This window comes from Onychostoma macrolepis, chromosome 08 (genome assembly GCF_012432095.1).
Source record: "Onychostoma macrolepis isolate SWU-2019 chromosome 08, ASM1243209v1, whole genome shotgun sequence".
In the NCBI taxonomy this organism is placed as follows: domain Eukaryota; kingdom Metazoa; phylum Chordata; class Actinopteri; order Cypriniformes; family Cyprinidae; genus Onychostoma; species Onychostoma macrolepis.
The window spans coordinates 71,715-90,622 of NC_081162.1; the positions used below are offsets into that span (position 1 = coordinate 71,715).

Here is an 18,908-nt window from a genome sequence, read left to right on the forward strand (position 1 = left end):
AGTTGACCACTGACCAGGGATAGTTCACCCAAAAATGAAAATTAATTTGCTTATACTCTGCATCTGTTCCAAACTTGTATGGGTTTCTTTCTTCTGTTGAACACAAAAGAAAATAAATTGAAGAACGTTGGTAACCAAACAGCTGATGGTAGCTATTGACTTACATTTGTATTTTTTTTTATTTTTTTTTATGCTATGCAAGTCAATTGCTACCTTTAACTCACACAGAAAGAAACGTAAATCACGACTCAATAAACATTGTGACATGTAATAGAACATTTGAAATGACCACACAAAAAAAAACATTTAAATATGTCAGCATAAACATGCAATCAAGTTAAAATGTATAATTAAATTTAAGATAAAATGCAAATTTATATTTAATTTGCAATTTATATTTATCCTTTGTAGTTTAAATATATATTTAACGTGTTTCAACGGGGTATTTGCTTTTTATCATAAAAAAAATAATAATATCAAAGGGACAGTTTACCCCAAAAAGGGGTATTCTGTCATCATTTACTCACCCTGAATTTTTTCCAGAACTGTATCACTGTCTATTTTCTGCTGATTCACGAGACAGCTGCCACCTACAGGACGCACATTGAATTCTGCTCATCACTATCAGACGCTTTCAGTTCACTTGCTGCAAATAGCTGTTTCTACGGTACCCTAGAAAGTGGTATGATGTATCAGGACTGCAATAATTCTTATTAACCGATTGTCACTTTATAGAAATGCTCGCTGATCTGCATTATATTCCCGTGGATTACATCGTATTTTAATTAAAAGCCGTTATGGAGAAACGGACATCCGAAAAGGCCTCGAATAAACGATGCATTTATCATCTTCATGGAAAAATGTGAAAACTGCAACGTGGATTTCATTACAGAGGATATTCAGCACCGGAAAGGTAACACATCTACTTTAAAGTTAAACTATAATGAATTGCACGCGCATCGAAATGACATTCTCGGTCACGAGACAGCCAGCAAACACATCAAGGTCGAGTGAATTTTAACAACATTTTCAATCACATATGTTTATTTATCATTGAAGTCGAACATGGTATTCAACCCAACACCGTTCTTCAAACTCTGCTGCTGCGGTCGTGCTTCTGTTTTGCGTGCTAACGTTTGTAAGAGGAGCTGCTCATCTGCACTCGGCCTGTTCTTTTCCTGTATTTCTCAGTTTCAGTAAGGCTTGATCCTGTCCTGGAGCATTTATCTAAGCCGATTTCAGCACACTCGCAGTGTTTAAGTCATTTTTAGACTGTTTCCATTGAATAGTCGCTTTCTTGTACATCCAGAAATAAATGATTTGCTTAATATTCAATCATATTTTAAACAACTGTTAATATACCTTATCAAATAGTTGATAAGGGTGTTCACACAATAATTTTCAGTGATCAAACTGAACAGAGTAACTAACAACAAACATATGCACAGTCTTTACATTTCATTTTGTAGATTCATTTAAAGTGGACAATTTTATTTTATTTATTTTTTTGTAAGAGGAAATAGTGTCTCAGACCACATTACAATAGAGGGTTTTTTTTTTTTAGAAACCCAATCAATACTTCTACTACTAATAATAATAATAACAATTTAATAAAATAATGATAATAAATTATAAATTTAATAAAAAAAACTAAAAAAAAAACTGCAGCTGTGGTTGCCAGAACTTTACAGATGGTAGCAACATTTTAGGTTGTACTGACTGAACTGAATATAATGTTAGGCTAATATACTAACCTACTGAAGTACTAAAATATGTTTTATAATAACCTTTATAATACACTGACAACCATAAAAACAGGTGGTAAAAAGAAAGCCATCTGATAAGTCAAAGCTCATCACAAGCTGAGGTAAATATTAACATACAGAATGTGCACACATACACATACAAACACTGTAAAAATTGCCAGGAATTTACAGGATTAAAGAGTATTATTTTACAATAAATTACTGTAGTCAGAAATTAACTGTGAAACCAATACATGCTAGGTCATTTTCTCACAAACGACTATGAATGAACAGCAGAATGATGCTAACATCGCAGTAATTTACTGTTTTACTGTGACTTCACATTATAAAATTGTCTTTAATTGTTTTGAAGTCACCATAATGGTGATTAGTTAATTAGTATTTGTTTGGGGTCTTGGACCTTGCATATTCAAATTTCTGATCTAGTCGTCAGAAGTGTGACAAATTAAAACATTCACAAATTAATAAGCTAATTGCCTTTAACTTGGCCAAACTATTCTTAACATGAACATGATTCTATTTTAGCATTATTTAAGCAGATTAATTAATAACGTACTTCCTATTCATAACTGTTTGTGTACGGATCCTTCACAATATTGAAGTAACTTCTGAGATTCATTTTTAAAAGATGTGACATATCAATACTCGACATAAAAAACAACAATGGTAACACTCAACAAATAAAAACAACACTTACAGCATAAACCAACATTACAAATACAACACAAACTGCTAAAAGTGAACTAAAAACAAGTTCAGTAGCAGAAATAAAACCAACAAGATTTAAAAAACAAAAAAACAACAACTCTACAGCATGATCTATTTATGCTGCGTTGCATGCTGGGTGCCTTCATAGTATATATGCACTGTAGAAACTCAGTATAATGCTGTTTGTTTACAAGACATTTTTGAGAGTGCAGTTAGATACAAGAGAAGTCCCACTGTGAAATTACTGTGAAAGCAATGCAATTATTAATAAGTAATAATGTAAATGTGCTAAACAGACATGTTTAATCATTGCGCTTGCATCTCACGCATTCTAGAAATGCGGAGCTCAAGTTAAAATAATCAAGCTAAAATAATATCTTTAAAAAAATGCATCTTGACACTTTTTTTTTCCCACACCAATGCCCACTCATGTTTTTCTCATGTTTTATATTTTATATATATATATATATATATATATATATATATATCAGCAAAAGAATATAGATATTACCCATTAAGCACTAATCTATACTGCTCATCTTTTTTCCCTTTTGCAGTTGGTGGTGCAACAGTGCTGAGAAAAGCAGAATTGGACATCTTGCTGCGGCCTTTTTGTCCCTTCACTGGATCTATTTTTACACAATCAGTGTAATCATACCCATAAAGGAAGAGTAAAAAAAAAAGTTTTTCTGGTGATCTGTAAAAATGGTGGCAGGGTATAGTTTTAGGATCTGTAAGGGTCGCTTTGGGAAGCGAGGAGGCCATTTAAAATGTACCCATTACTTCTTCATAATAGTCTTCTGTATCTCCCTGCTAGCTTTACTCTTTATTGACGTAATTGAATTGTGGGTAACCTCGCTGGGCATGAGCAGAGTGATAGGTCCTCACGAAGTAGTCCTTCCACACAGCATACCCCCGACCCGTTCCGAAGAGTACTTGCTTATGCCTAGCATCCACGTCTGCCAGCGTGCCAAACCTTACCTCATCATTTTGGTGGCAACCGCCCCTCACAACAGAAAGGCCCGCCAAGCCATTCGAGACACCTGGGGTGGGGAAGTACAAGTCAGGGGTCACAGAGTCATGACCCTCTTCATTGTAGGTCAGCCATCTGACCCAGTTATTGGCAAAGAATTATTAGAAGAGTCAAAGGAGCGTGGGGACCTCATACAGGGTCGCTTCATGGACTCCTATGGCAACTTGACCCTGAAAACTCTGTCTATGCTGGGCTGGGCACGCCGTTTCTGTCCACAGGCTCACTACCTGGCTAAGGTAGATGACGATGTAATGTTCAACCCTAGTGCACTGCTGCAGTATCTCAACCTCAGCTTTAAAACAGAAGAAAATGACCTCACAGAACTTTATCTGGGTCGGGTCCACATGCAGGTAGCACCGGACCGCAATCCTGCCAGCAAACACTTCATGTCGGAAACTACATACACTGGTATGGTCTTTCCTGATTACTGCAGCGGAACAGCATATGTACTTTCTCGGCCAGCTTTGCTCAAGCTGTCGCTAGCGGCTGTTGCCATACCTTTACCCAGACCATTGCCCCCGGAGGATGTGTTTGTAGGTATTTGCGCTCACACGGCAGGCATTACACCTACCCATTCTCCACTCTTCTCTGGAGGTCCGGCTGTACCATACAGTCGTTGCTGCTACCAAACTATGGTATCTGTCCACCACACCAAGCCAGGGGACATGTTGCACTACTGGACAGAAGTACACTCCACTGCCCCATGTTCATGGTTGGGTATGCGGACATCTCTTGGTGTCTGTAAAATAAGAGCACTTCTTGGGACACTGTTGGGGAAAGACTCCTAAAACGAAGATCATTAAATCTGAGGAGCCTGTAGGAAAGTAAAGTATTGTGAAAAAAACTAAAAAAGCACAAAGGGTATTCTTTGGTGATACTATGCACTGCAACATAATTTTGTTATTATAAAGTACTTGAATTTATGTTCACCGCTTTACCCAGCATGTGCCTTTCATGATTACATTTTTATGCTCAAAGTGGGCCGGTATGAACAGGGACACCGTCCTGGCACTTCAGTATTATAATCTTTAGAATACCTTCACTTTTTCTTTAGAACCGATGTTACCGGTACTTAGCCATTCAGAGTCAAAGTGTCTGTGTCTGGGTGATTAGTAATGATACACTCCATAAATCACACTACCCAAGAGGAGGCACCATAGTAGGAGATCACGTTAATGCTAGCGGAGTCTGTCTGATCTATTGCCGCAGAGGACACACACACAATAGTATCAAATCAGTTGTTTCGCAGATGGTTCCTTTAGTAAATAAATTTATGATCTACCAGCAATATCTCAAAGTATTTTTTTTTTACCATTGTAGAAATTTCAAATATGATGATGATTTGCATATGCCAGCCAGTGTACCTACCAGTTCCTACAGGCACTTTATTTCCCCACTACAAGCACTGTATGAATACTATATAATAACAAAATATAATGGGAACACGGCTTGGCCCAAGAAGAAGTCAAAAATGAATTTCAGTTGGCTGACAGAGTTTACCGAAGACTTAATTCTCCATATTTTCAAAGGTTGAAGAAATTAGTTTAAGGATCCAGTAGGGCTGCAAGATAATGGTTGAACAGTTAGTCAATTATTTTGCAAAACAAAATACAATCATGATTACTGTCATTTTAACTTTAATTTTGATTTGTTACCAATGCAAGATAATGCAAATAAAAAATGAAAATGAGACATTTTCAGGATAAATAACCAGTGGGCAAATATCACAGACATTTATGCTTCTTAAAATGTTAGAAATATAAATTGTGATCACTATTAAAATTTGATTCATCGTGCAGCCCTAGTATCCAGTCTTTAACTAACTTAAAAATACAGAAACTCTTGTATTTTACACAAAATCAACTGACATTATTCCTACAAGTTCTAAAGATTATCACAGAGTTAACAGTAGTATTCTTAAATCACAAGAATCGATTATTCTAGCCTGTTTTCAGTTAATGGATGGAACGTTGAAGGGCACTTCCCATCCAATATATCGCAATAAGCATTGTGCTTTGGTACTTTTCATATGAAAGTCTCAGATTTCAAATTATGTCCATTGTATTGCAGTATTCAAACAATAAATGTCGTTTTGGTTAGGGATGCACCGAATGTTCGGCAACCGAAATTATAAGGCCAAAAATAGTCAAAAAAAGCACTTTCGGTATTCGGCCGAATAAGTAAAAAGGCCGAATAAATTTTGCCGAACAATGACGTTTTTAATGACGCGATCAAATAGTAACCCGCGTAGAGTGAGAGGCGCGCGCTTTATGCAGCAAACATGTCAGCAGTGTGGAAGCACTTTAAAGTGTCAGAGAAAGAGGCAAAAACGGCCGTTTGCAGACACTGTTCTGCTGAATTGTCCAGAGGGGGTGCATCTGCAAAAACGTACAGCACTTCAAGTTTAATTTATCACTTAAAATCAAGACACCCCGAACATCATGCAGAGTACGAGAAAGACACGGCGGCGGCTACTCAGAACCCCTGTACTGCATCGCGACTGTGCTTGATCCACGATATAAAGATCATTACTTGGATTTGGGAAAGCCGCTAGGTGATGGAGACGGTCAGGTGATGCACAGCGCAGAGAGTAAACGCGCTCGTACTACAGATGAGCCGCGCACAGTCTCGTTGTCTGACATGTTCGATGAGATCCTCCAAGAGAATAACCCATTTGCAAGACAGAGGACAAGCTCAACAGTTAGATACATTTACATTTATGCATTTAGCAGACGCTTTTATCCAAAGCGACTTACATTGCATTCAAGTTACAGTTTTTACATTTTATCAGCTCTTGCTTTCCCTGGGAATCGAACCCATGATCTTAGCGTTGCTAGCGCCATGCTCTACTATTTGAGCTACAGGAAAGTTGGTTGTCTCTCAGAAGTCCCCATCCCCAGGAGCAATAACCCTCTCGAATTTTGGAGGACCAATCAAGGCCGCTTTCCCGACCTGGCGCAGATGGCACGCAGGTAGGCTACTTGTATGGGAAATTAATTTAAGATTTTATTTATATTTTGGATTATGGTAACACTTTATATTTCTATTTTTAACATTAACTAACAATGAAAAACTCTTATTAAAAGCATTTATTAATCTTAATGCAGTATTAAAATTATCACATTTTTAATTTTTGAATTAAAAAGTATCAAAAGTGGTAGGCCTATTTGTTAAAATTGTTAATGCACTTATACTAACATGAACTAAATATTTTTTATTATCTTACATTAACGAAGATTAATAAATACCATAACAAATGTATTGCTAATTGTTAGTTAAAGCAATAATGTTAACAAAAGGAAACATCGAAAAATGTTACTACCTATATTTTATATTATGTATTTTGTGAAAATTTAACTATTTTCAGTGTAGTAAAATAGTAAGCCTACACTGGGTTTCAACCATTTCATTATCTTGAAGACATTTTTCGTTTTGAAATGAGCAACTGTCAGAAAACTGCAATAAAAATTGCAACTATTCTGCAGGTACTTGTCTGCTCCATGCACAAGCACCGACAGCGAGAGACTGTTTAGTGCTGCATCTCATGTCATCGATGAGAAGAGGAACCGACTTTCATGTGAGAAAGCAGAGAAGCTACTTTTCATAAAGAAGAACCTGCCACTTTTCCTGAAGAAGTAGGCTAAGTAGGCTTATGTCTAGGACAGTTATTTATTTGTTGTTACATTTTTTGCACTATTCAATGCACATTTGTTGTTGTAGACATACAGAGTTACATTCTTTCAGCAGTCAGTTATAGGCCTAACATAGGCTATTCAAGAAGGGGGGCTTCAAAGATGGCCAAATAAAAATATATTTTTTATTTTACTAATTTATTTATTTTAAGTTATATTGTGCTTTGTTTGTATAATATCTGCTGGAATGTTAAAAAAATGTTCAGTGTTAAATAAATATTTTGAAATTATATTTTTGTTATTTGATTTATTTCTCTGAAAAGCAACACAAAATAGTAAAAAGCAAATTTGTACTATTTAATTATTGTAATGGTGAAAAAATTGGCAAAATAAATGGAAAAAATGCGAAACACCGCATTCGGTATTCGGCCTTCGGCCTTCGGCCAAGCATTTCATTATTATTATTCGGCTTCGGCCAAGAATTTCATTTCGGTGCATCCCTAGTTTTGGTGCAGTTTAATGTGGAGTGACTGATCGCTGGAGCGCCTCAGTTCATATGACATAACATACTTGGTGAACATAAACTGTTAAGAGAGGGGCATTTTGCTAAATATATGCACCATATAACACATTCATTATAAATGTTACTGTTCTTCAATGTTTAATTTATGCTTGAATAAATCCATCAAGTTTTTATGACAGCCACCATTATGTTTATTTATTTTTTATTTTTTAAGAAATGGAAGTAGAAATATTTACAATTACAATGTAATTGTAACTATTATTTTAAAAACTTAATTAAGTGTAATTTTAACAAATCAGTCAATTTTAACCTTCAATATTAATGTAGTACCAACTGACTCGTGTATATTTTACAGCATTAGTTGAAAGATTTTTTATTTCCTTGAGAAAAATTGGCATGTACTGTACGTACTTGATATATATCCAAAATAATCGATATTGAATCGCAAGCTTGTAAATGAGAATCGAATTGTGAAATTTGTGTCAAAACCAAGCCCTAGTTAACAGGACAACAAATGCTCTTCCCACTTGAGAGAATGATTCAGCCAACAGCTAATTGAAATTAACATTACTATAAATTCCCATGTAATTTTAGGTGAAACTATGCTTACATAATGAAATATTGGGAATAAGAATGTAAAATTATTTATTTGCCAAACAACAGTAATTTTTTTGCAGATCTGTGCCAGTGACGGAGGGTTTTGAGTAACCAGATCCACAGAAGCTTTTGCACCTCTGCTCTGTTGCTGTGCATACATGGTCATGATTGTTGCATTGGGCTGTTGGTCCGTGGGCCGTTTCATGTGAAATAAAACTGGAAATCAGGTTCGGGCTGGGGTTCTAATGTTCTTGTGGGCCTTTATAAACCTCTCGGGCCTGCATGCCTTTTCCCCCGCTGCAATGACATTTGTGTGTAAGCATCCGTAGGTTTCTTGGCAAGGCATCATCATCTAATGGTTATTCCTGGCAACAGTTAAAGAAGTCACTGCTCACACAACTGCAGTACAGGTAATTCTAGCAATGAAAAATGCTTTACAACACATAACTCTTAATTAATTTTGATCATATAATCAATGAATTAAAGGCATAGTTCACCCCAAACTTTATCATCATTTACTCACTTTTATGTCATTCCAAATCTGAAAGTGTCCATGCACTGAAAGGTATAATCACTTTATATGATGAACATTTAATTTAGGTTTTTATTCACACATGAATACTGATTAACTCACAAATTTGTAGCACATCAAATATGGAAAATGGAAGCTTAACTTGTGCTCCTAACACACGAACAAACCTCACTGATTTATGCGTATCAAGCAAGCACGTCTGAGCTGATCATACAGTATTTGATGTGCTACACATTTTCAGCTGTTGCTGGGGACCTCCAGTAAACCAAGAGTAGATAATCTAGTGTTCCTGACAGCACATAATTAAGTAAAATTAGCAGTGTAGCTTGGTCTTTCCCCATTACAGGCTTTGTAAGGAGAAAGACCATTTAAAATCCATTTAAAATTTACATAAAGACAGTGCTAAGCATCTAAAACTGGAGTGATAAGCTGTCTTAGTTCTGGTTAATAGCGGTACTACAGAGTTATAAAGTCTCTCAACTGTTGTCATCCCCCCCCCGCCCCCCCCCATTTCATGGGGCCTTTAAAGACAAATAAATGTAAGATTTTTTATAGATTTTATAGGTATTTTATTAAACAAGCTAAAAGCTTTCAAGGAACAAGGAAATGACATCCAGAGGTTTTGAAAAAAAAAAAATGGCTTGTACAACAGCAATCTTACATTTGCAACAGATTAGCATGTATGAATAAAATATTTTCTATATTCAGAATAGAATGTATCTCTTCTTTTTTGAATTAGTCCTCTAGGATGGGTTCACAGCAGTCAGGGACCTTTACTTTCTAAAACGGTCAAGTGTTGACTTATTTCCCAACTTCTTTTCCTTGGACTTCTCTTTCAGCTCTTTCTCTCTTTCTGTGTGCTCTTGTACGGATTGCCGAATTTCGTCCTGCAGAATCACAATAGAGAGGAAGTGGTGTGAACAGAGAGCAAATAAACACTATACTGAGAGAGGCCTGTGTTTAAGTTCAACAAAAACTTTCTGGTCTCAAAAACCCTTTAAGTCTATGATATTCTGATTAATATGATTAATATGATTAATCTCTAGATATAGCTTTGGTCCCTCCTGGAATACTATCAAACTTTTAACTTGATGTCCACTAAACATTTTAGTCTGATTGGTTAAAAATGTTACATCTTCTATGTGAGGCATCATCATGTCTGTAGTACGAACAATGTGAGATGATTCCAAACAGAGACAGAAGACAGAGAGAGAGAAAAAAAAAATGAAATACCCTCTGATCCTCGTGGGCGACTTTCCTCTTTCTTTTCTCTATGGCACCAGCCGAGCTTCTTCCTTTCTTCTTTCTCCTTGGTTTAAATTTGTCTTTTGCCAATGGATCAAAGCCCTGAAACAAAGATGAGACACAAAGTAAGAACTAGTGACACCAAACTGATGGATACATACTAGGGGTGTAACGGTACACGTATGGTTCGGTACGCGTGTAAATACAGCATTGTTTTAACCACTGCACGAGTGAAAATTCATTGAAAACTTACAGTTTTATATATTGTTACTTTTGATAAGAAACAAAGTCTCATCTTTTTTCAGGAAATTCAAGCAATAAATGCCGTTTTGACGCTCTTTGACAGATCGCTGTTTAATCGCCTCAGTTCAAACGCGAGTGAAGTGTGAGCATCCCTTCCTCTTTACTACTAGTTTTAACGTGAAACAAACATGAATGAACATCTCATGCCTAATGTAAACGCTGAATCAGTGTTTCAACAGCTGAAAGACGTCAATAAAACAGCTTGTAAACAAAATGTCATGTAGCATTTCATTTACCTCAGGCAAGTCATCAGTGTCCACAGCTCGCTAGTTCACTAGAGAAATTAAGTCTAGAGAAGAGCATTTCGCAAAATATTGGACAATATACTCATATTTTAATTAACCTGAATATACTTCAACAACTATATTCAAACAAGTTAATTTAAAAACTGTATTATGTGCAATTATGTTTGCGTACAATTTTTTAAGTTGAGTGTTGATTATTATATTTAAAAATAGATAGTACTTAAATTTAAGTTGGGGCTCTGTTGTCAATTATAAAATAAAAATGTTACACTTATATGTGCCTGGCTTTGATGCCGGGGAAATAAATAAAGCAGATTTGCCTGTGAACTCATTTTGTAGATACAAAACAGGTAATAGGTACTAAATCCAGGTGATCACTTATCAATGTTATTTATATATATCGTCCAGCCTAAAACCTTATATAGTTTTTGTCTGTGTGTATTTAAAAACATCCAGTTATGCAGAATATAAGATGGTAAATATTTAACTGATGAGTTGTCAATACAATATATAACAATACAACATATTAACATGAAATTATAAATTTAAATCTGAGTTTTGCTGCCTGGAGTCCATTTTTTTTTATGTGAATTGCAAGTATACATTTGCTTCTCTTTTCTTTAGCTTTCGGCAGTCTGTAAAATTATGCCTCAGATTTCTTGTCAAATCTATTTGTACAGTCAATCGCAAAGCTCTTTCTCGTTTTAGTCAAGTCACCTTTATTTATATAGCGCTTTTAACAATACAGATTGTGTCAAAGCAACTTTCCAATATCAGAATAGGAAAATCGTGTGTCAATAATGTTTTAGGCTACGTTTACATGACAACGATGTAATCAAAAACTGAAAAGTTTTTCCCTTGCGTTTTTAAAAAGTTTCACGTATACCTGACAACGTTTTCAACACGATTTGCGTTTACACACATCTGCGAAAACTGCCAAAACACTGTATTACGTATGCCAGGCCAGTAGTTGGCGCTGTCACCTTGTTAGTAAACAGTACCTGTAGGATAGTGACGATTAGCTCTTTGTGGGCAGGAGTTCCGTCACTAAAATCACCACACCGACTGTTGCTCTACTCCTCATTCATAGCGATAGCAGCTTTAGCTGCGTTAGCAAACTCTTGAGCTGCAACAACACTACCATGTACTCCGCCATCGTTGTGTATGTTTGTTCGTGCTTGCCTTTAAAATCGACAAGTACTGCGCATGTTTCTTTATTTGACCCTCTAACTCTAGTACTCTCTATTCTAATTCTATTTTATCTATCTGTCGTCTTTTTATTTAAAAAAAAAAAAAAAAAAACACTTGACAATTGCATAATTATTCTCTAACTGCTAGCTTTTCTTGAAAAACTAACACTAGCTTTCTTTTTTTCTATTCTATCTACTCATTTTCTTTAAAAAACTAAACAAAAAAAATACTTGCTACGTGTATTGCGTTAGGCTAACCGAGACTTGTCATAACACTTGCATGTTGTTGCTCTTTTGTTGGTTTTGACTGCTTCTATTGTCCTCATTTGTAAGTCACTTTGGATAAAAGCATTTGCAAAATGACTAAATGTAAATGTAAATGCAAATGCATGTCTACATACCTAACACGTACTACGCACGCGCATGTCGTCACCGTTTTCAAAGATTCCCGTATTGGGTGTTTACACGGAAATGATAAGTGTGGCGCTTTCACAAACTTGCATTTTGAAACCTGTTTTCAAAAGTATGCGTTTTCAGTCCCCAAAATGCCGTTATTGTATAAACGAATAGGCAAAATGCATAAAAAGTTTTTTGGCTGAAAACGTCATGTAAACGGCCCCTTAGATGTGTTTTGTGTGTTCCATCACAGCATTCACGCTGAAAACCAATGATGACACTCAGTCTTTTTGCCACTCAGTGGGCGGAAACGGTGACGTCACGTGCATACCCTCTATAGTTTAGAGCAGAGGTTCCTAACCCTGGCCCTCAACTTTCCTGCAGAGTTTAGCTCCAACCTTGATCAAACTCACCTGCCTGAAACTTTCTCAAAATCCTGAAGAACTTTATTAGCTTGTTCAGGTGTGTCTGATTAGGGTTTGGAGCTAAAACTTCACAGGAAAGTGTACCTCGAGAGCCAGAGTTGAGAACCCGTGGTTTAGAGCATAAGAGGTAGATTTTTATCCCTAAGAAAATTGTCATTGTAATTAAATTCATTTAAAGGGGTCACATGACATTGCTAAAAAGAACATTATTTTGTGTATTTGGTGTAATGCAATGTTTATGCGGTTTAAGGTTAAAAAAACACATTATTTTCCACATACTGTACATTATTGTTGCTCCTCTATGCCCCGCCATTCTGAAACGCAGCCAATTTTACAAAGCTCATCGTTCTGAGAAGCGGGCGTGCTATATATATATATATATATATATATATATATATATATATATATATATATATATATATATATATATATATATATATATATATGTTTAAATCTTTTCCTCTGCTGTGCGAAACCATACCGAACTGTGACATCAAAACCGAGGTATGTACTGAACCATCATATTTGTGTACTGTTACACCCTAATACATACAGCATACATTCATTCTAATATCAGCACCCTTGACAAATACGAGCAAAACCAACAAGGAGCTTCAGAGGACTTTTCTCTTCATCTTTCATATGTAATATTCACAAATCTAACCTTTAATTATATATATATATATAATTAAGTCTTATAAAACCTACAATATGAATGATATATATGGGACTATACTTCAACTAGATTTTTACTCTTAAGAATTTTTAAGGATGGTAATAATTGTAGCACACGTTGTGAAAAAAGTAAAATTATATATATATATATATATATATATATATATATATATATATATATATATATAGTTGATTTATTTCACTAATTCCATTCAAAAGTGAAACTTGTATAATTATATTCATTCATTACACACAGACTGATATATTTCAGATGTTTATTTCTTTTAATTTTGATGATTAGAGCTTACAGCTCATGAAAGTCAAAAATCAGTATCTCAAAATATTAGAATATTTACATTTGAGTTTGAATAAATGACCATCCCTACAGTATAAATTATGGGTATCTCTTGTTCTTTGAAACCACAATAATGGGGAAGACTGCTGACTTGGCAATGATCCAGAAGACGAACATTGACACCCTCCACAAAGAGGGTAAATCACAGAAGGTCATTACTGAAAGGTGTGGCTGTTTACAGAGTGCTGTATCAAAGCATATTAAATGCAAAGTTGACTGGAAGGAAGAATTTGGGTAGGAAAAGGTGCACAAGCAACAGGGATGACCGCAAGCTTGAGAATACAGTCAAGCAAATCCGATTCAAACACTTGTGAGAGCTTCACAAGGAGTGGACTGAAGCTGGAGTCAGAGCATCAAGAGTCACCACGCTCAGACGTCTTCAGGAAAAGGGCTACCAAGCCACTTCTGAACCAGAGACAACATCAGAAGCATCTTAATCTGGGCTGTGGAGAAAAAGAACTGGACTGTTGCTCAGTGGTCCAAAGTCCTCTTTTCAGATGAAAGTAATTTTTACATTTCATTTGGAAATCAAGGTCCCAGAGTCTGAAGGAAGAGTGGAGAGGCACAGAATCCATGTTGCTTGAAGTCCAGTGTGAAGTTTCCATAGTCAGTGATGATTTGGGCTGCCATGTCATCTGCTGGTGTTGGTCCACTGTGTTTTTTGAAGTCCACAGTCAACGCAGCCATCTACCAGGAAATTTTAGAGCATTTCATGCTTCCTTCTGCTGACAAGCTTTATGGAGATGCTGATTTCATTTTCCAGCAGGACTTGGCACCTGCCCACACTGCCAAAGGTACCAAAAGCTGGTTCAATGACCATAGTGTTACTGTGCTTGATTGGCCAGCAAACTCGCCAGACCTGAGCCCCATAGAGAATCTATGGGGTATTGTCAAGAGGAAGATGAGAGACACCAGACCCAACAATGCAGATGAGCTGAAGGCCACTATCAGAGCAACCTGGGTTCTCATAACACCTGAGCAGTGCCACAGACTGATCGACTTCATGCCACGCCGCATTGCTGCAGTAATTCAGGCAAAAGGAGCCCCAACTAAGTATTGAGTGCTGTACATGCTCATACTTTTCATTTTCATACTTTTCAGTTGGCCAAGATTTCTAAAAATCCTTTCTTTGTATTGGTCTTAAGTAATATTCTAATAATTTGAGATACTGATTTTTGACTTTCATGAGCTGTAAGCTCTAATCATCAAAATTAAAAGAAATAAACATTTGAAATATATCAGTCTGTGTGTAATGAATGAATATAATATACAAGTTTCACTTTTTGAATGGAATTAGTGAAATAAATCAACTTTTTGATGATATTCTAATTATATGACCAGCACCTGTATATGGGTTGTTGATGTGACATGGCATTTTCACTGTCCCACAGGATACAAATGAATATAATTAATATTGTCGTTATTTAAAATGCTGTAAATCATTAAACATTTCTTCGTCCTACATGGAACTGTTGTTAAAAAAGCTGCAGTGTTATTCGATTTTTTTCATTTTTGAGCCAAATGTCAAAATTGTCCATACGATGTGACTGTCCAAAGCATGGTTCAGTAAATTACAACTTTTATAAATGAAAAAGAAAAGTATAAAAATGTTAATTAATATACCTGGTATAATTGTACAAGTGTCTTTAGTAAATGGCAATCATTGTTTTCATACATATATTTCTGAAAGCGTAGGAACTTAATACATTTTGTCTCTGAAAACCATGTCCTATGGTGTGACACCATATCCTGATTTTAAATCGCACAATTCCAGAGAAAACTGTAATTAGTTGAAGGACCCCATTCATGGCCATATTACTGAAGCCCCCGACATGTGCACATGGTCAAATTTGGTCTCAGAATTGTTCAAATATTTAACTTTTTTGGAACCACTACACAAGTGTTACGTTTTGTTGTCCTTTGGTGTGACACCCCTAAATTATATTTTTTAATTAAAAAAAATTTATGTTAAACTACATAATCATGGAAAATGATGCAGATCTGTCTTGCAAACCGCTAATGACACGTTAGCTCAGAAAAGCAAGGTCATTAATTGACAGTAAAAGGCTGAAACGTCCTATGGTGTGACAGAAAATGTCCTCCGGTGTGACGCCTGTGCTGTCACACCACAGGACAAGGTTTCTTTAAAAAGCATTTTAAATAATTAAATAAGATTTATGTAACTCCTTTTTTATTCTTTTTTTGATCATTTTCAATGTTCTTAAATGCAATAATTACATTAAACTATTTTCTGATGTTTTTACAGAAAACTTGTACTGTTATAGTGTCATGATAATAAGTATATAGTCCATCACCTTTACCCTCAGCTTCTTTAGCAAGGCACTGGTTGTCAACATGTTGGAATACTGCCCTGCCCAGTCTCTGAAGGGAGCGGATCATGCTCTGCTTCAGTATGTCACTTCATGGTCACTTCAGTTGGCATTCATGGTTCCCTCAATGAACTGTAGCTCCCCCCAGTGTCGGCAGCACTCATGCAGCCCCAGACCATGACACTCCCACCACCATGCTTGACTGTAGGCAAGACACACTTGTCTTTGTACTCCTCACCTGGTTGCCACCACACACACTTGACACCATCTGAACCAAATAAGTTTATCTTGGTCTCATCAGACCACAGGACATAGTTCCAGTAATCCATGTCCTTAGTCTGCTTGTCTTCAGCAAACTGTTTGTGGGCTTTCTTGTGCATCATCTTTAGAAGAGGCTTCCTTCTGGGACGACAGCCATGCAGACCAATTTGATGCAGTGTGCGGCGTATGGTCTGAGCACTGACAGGCTGACCCCCCACCCCTTCAACCTCTGCAGCAATGCTGGCAGCACTCATACGTCTATTTCCCAAACACAACCTCTGGATATGACGCTGAGCACATGCACTCAACTTCTTTGGTCAACCATGGCGAGGCCTGTTCTGAGTGGAACCTGTCCTGTTAAACCGCTGTATGGTCTTGGCCACCGTGCTGCAGCTCAGTTTCAGGGTCTTGGCAATCTTCTTATAGCCTACGCCATCTTTATGTAGAGCAACAATCATTTTTTTCAGATCCTCAGAGAGTTCTTTGCCATGAGGTGCCATGTTGAACTTCCAGTGACCAGTATGAGAGAGTGACAGCGATAACACCAAATTTAACACACCCGCTCCCCATTCACACCTGAGACCTTGTAACAATAACGAGTCACATTACAAAAGAAAATGAGAGAAAATGGCTAATTGGGCCCAATTTGGACATTTTCACTTAGGGGTGTACTCACTTTTGTGGCCAGCGGTTTAGACATTAATGGCTGTATGTTGAGTTATTTTGAGGGGACAGCAAATTTACACTGTTATACAAGCTGTACACTCACTACTTTACATTGTAGCAAAGTGTCATTTCTTCAGTGTTGTCACATGAAAAGATATAATAAAATATTTACAAAAATGTAAGGGGTTTACTCACTTCTGTGAGATACTGTATATGTAAAAAAATAACTAATACATATACATATATATATATATATATATATATATATATATATTTATTTCTTTTATTTATTTCTTTATTTTTTCTCTCCTCTCTCTCTTCACAACTTACCAATGCTTCAACTTGTTCCTTGTGCCTCTGCTCAAAGCTGGCCTGGTCTACTTTACTCAGCTGTCCTGGGTCCAAACCTATCAGCTCAGGCTGCACCTTCTCTAGCAGAGCCTTGACCTCCCACTCCTGTCTCTGTTTATGGCTGCGGTACGGGTTTGCATCAAGAGCATCAAAATTGGGTTCCCCTGCACCTGGAGACACAAAAAAGCAAGGATTTTTCTTTCTTTTTTCAGTTATAGGAAAACTGTGACCTGTACATTTTTGGTGACATTCAACCCGGCAGCTCTGTAATATACTGAAAGAAACAGATTAAAAATAGACTTTCATTCACTACTTCCATGGTGATGCACATTATGCGTGTTGTGTGTGCCAGTATGTACACTGAATGTTTTTCTCTGCCAAATTTAAGGAATAAATAAAATTGAACAATACATAAATATGTCCCTCTAGATGTAAATGTCTAGGGAGCAGACAATGAGTTGCATTAGCAACACTTAAAAGTTTAAAAATAACACTTCCAATACATCTCTTCATTACTTTAATTTGTTTTACAAAAAAATAAAAAATAGCTTGAAAGCTTTAAAGACTTGAATAGCTCTGCTCAAAAACACCAGAATATGGAAACAACTTTTAATGTACCTTCTGATTACATTGAAAACCTGCACTTGCTGCTGTTTGCAGAATTATCTTCATTACACGTGCTGTGCTCTGGCACGGCTCCAGCGCGGATGAATCTAATTTTTTGAGGAGTATGTGTGGCTATCAGTCACTGCACCGGTGTGGATACTGTTCTTAGGAATCACAGATTCTAGCCTACGTCTTGGAATATATGACCCAAATAAGAATTTTCACCATATATTGCCATCTGAACAAGTAAGTAACAAGTCTGCCACTTTTGTTCTGACCAACTGAGGAAAAAAGCATTACAATAAATCGCGCTACCATTGGTGATTAAATCTAACGATCGGTTAGCTCATATCACATCAAACCGTGCAAATTATTATTACTGGTATATTTGTTCTCAAATTGTTAATGTTAACAACATCAGGATTGCGTGACTATGTGCGTATTAGCGTGTAGATTTCAATTTCTGTACAGTCTAATCTCTAATTGCGTAATTCTGCCCCGGATTATATTTGTGCTCTCATTAAGCCATATACAGCCTCTAGGTCTCTAAGATCTAGTGATCAGTTACTTTTATCTGTCCCCCGTTCACGCTGTAAAACAAAAGGTGATCGAGCTTTCTCAGTAGTGGCCCCAAAGCTGTGGAACAGTCTACCTTTCAACATCAGAGCTTCTCCATCATTGGATGCTTTTAAATCTAGCTTAAAGACTTATTTTTACTCTTTAGCATTTGAGTGATGATGTGTAGGTATTTTGAATAGTTTAACTGAAAGTTATGAAAGTTAACTGAAAACTTTCATAAGTTTTATGAAATTGCATTTTAATTGTTTTTTGATACTTGTTCTTCCTGTTGTCTCACCTTCCCTTTTCTTTTAAATTGTTATTTTTATTGTAAAGCACTTTGGATCAATTACAGTTGTGTTAAACTTGTGCTCTATAAATAAAATTTGCCTTGCCTTGCCTTGCCTAAATGTCATACCATTCAAATTTCATATAAAGAAATTCTTTTAACCCAAAAGGCAAATTATTCTTCCTTCCAACTGGTTATCTTTAAAATACTAATGTTGTGTAT

At 36.3% G+C, this 18,908-nt stretch overlaps 2 protein-coding genes across 3 annotated transcripts in view; one reads left to right on the forward strand and one right to left on the reverse strand.

Annotated features, from left to right (window-relative positions):
• Window positions 1-539: 539 nt before the first annotated feature.
• b3galt4 (UDP-Gal:betaGlcNAc beta 1,3-galactosyltransferase, polypeptide 4) lies at window positions 540-8,579 on the forward strand. Of its 2 annotated transcripts, XR_009272584.1 has the most exons (3): window positions 540-913; window positions 3,032-6,479; window positions 6,993-8,578. XR_009272584.1 is itself a non-coding variant. In XM_058785299.1 (2 exons), exon 2 carries the CDS (start codon window positions 3,180-3,182, stop codon window positions 4,293-4,295), a length of 1,116 nt encoding a protein of 371 aa, XP_058641282.1. In that variant the 5' UTR covers window positions 540-913; window positions 3,032-3,179; the 3' UTR covers window positions 4,296-8,579. The 2 variants fall into 2 exon arrangements, 1 of the variants encoding a protein (XP_058641282.1); XM_058785299.1 differs by having other exon boundaries at window positions 3,032-8,579.
• Window positions 8,580-9,349: 770 nt separating this feature from the next.
• Window positions 9,350-18,908, reverse strand: part of wdr46 (WD repeat domain 46) — a 28,967-nt gene continuing 19,408 nt past the window's right edge. The window contains exons 12-14 of the mRNA XM_058785296.1: window positions 17,213-17,403; window positions 10,025-10,138; window positions 9,350-9,678 (exon numbers count right to left, since the gene is read on the reverse strand). Coding sequence (XP_058641279.1) covers window positions 9,565-9,678; window positions 10,025-10,138; window positions 17,213-17,403 — 419 coding nt within the window. The 3' untranslated portion in view covers window positions 9,350-9,564. The remainder of the gene's footprint in view (window positions 9,679-10,024; window positions 10,139-17,212; window positions 17,404-18,908) is intronic.

Bases quoted from the DNA above. Each gene is read 5' to 3' on its own strand.
- b3galt4 (XM_058785299.1), top strand. From the start codon at position 3,180: ATGGTGGCAGGGTATAGTTTTAGGATCTGTAAGGGTCGCTTTGGGAAG.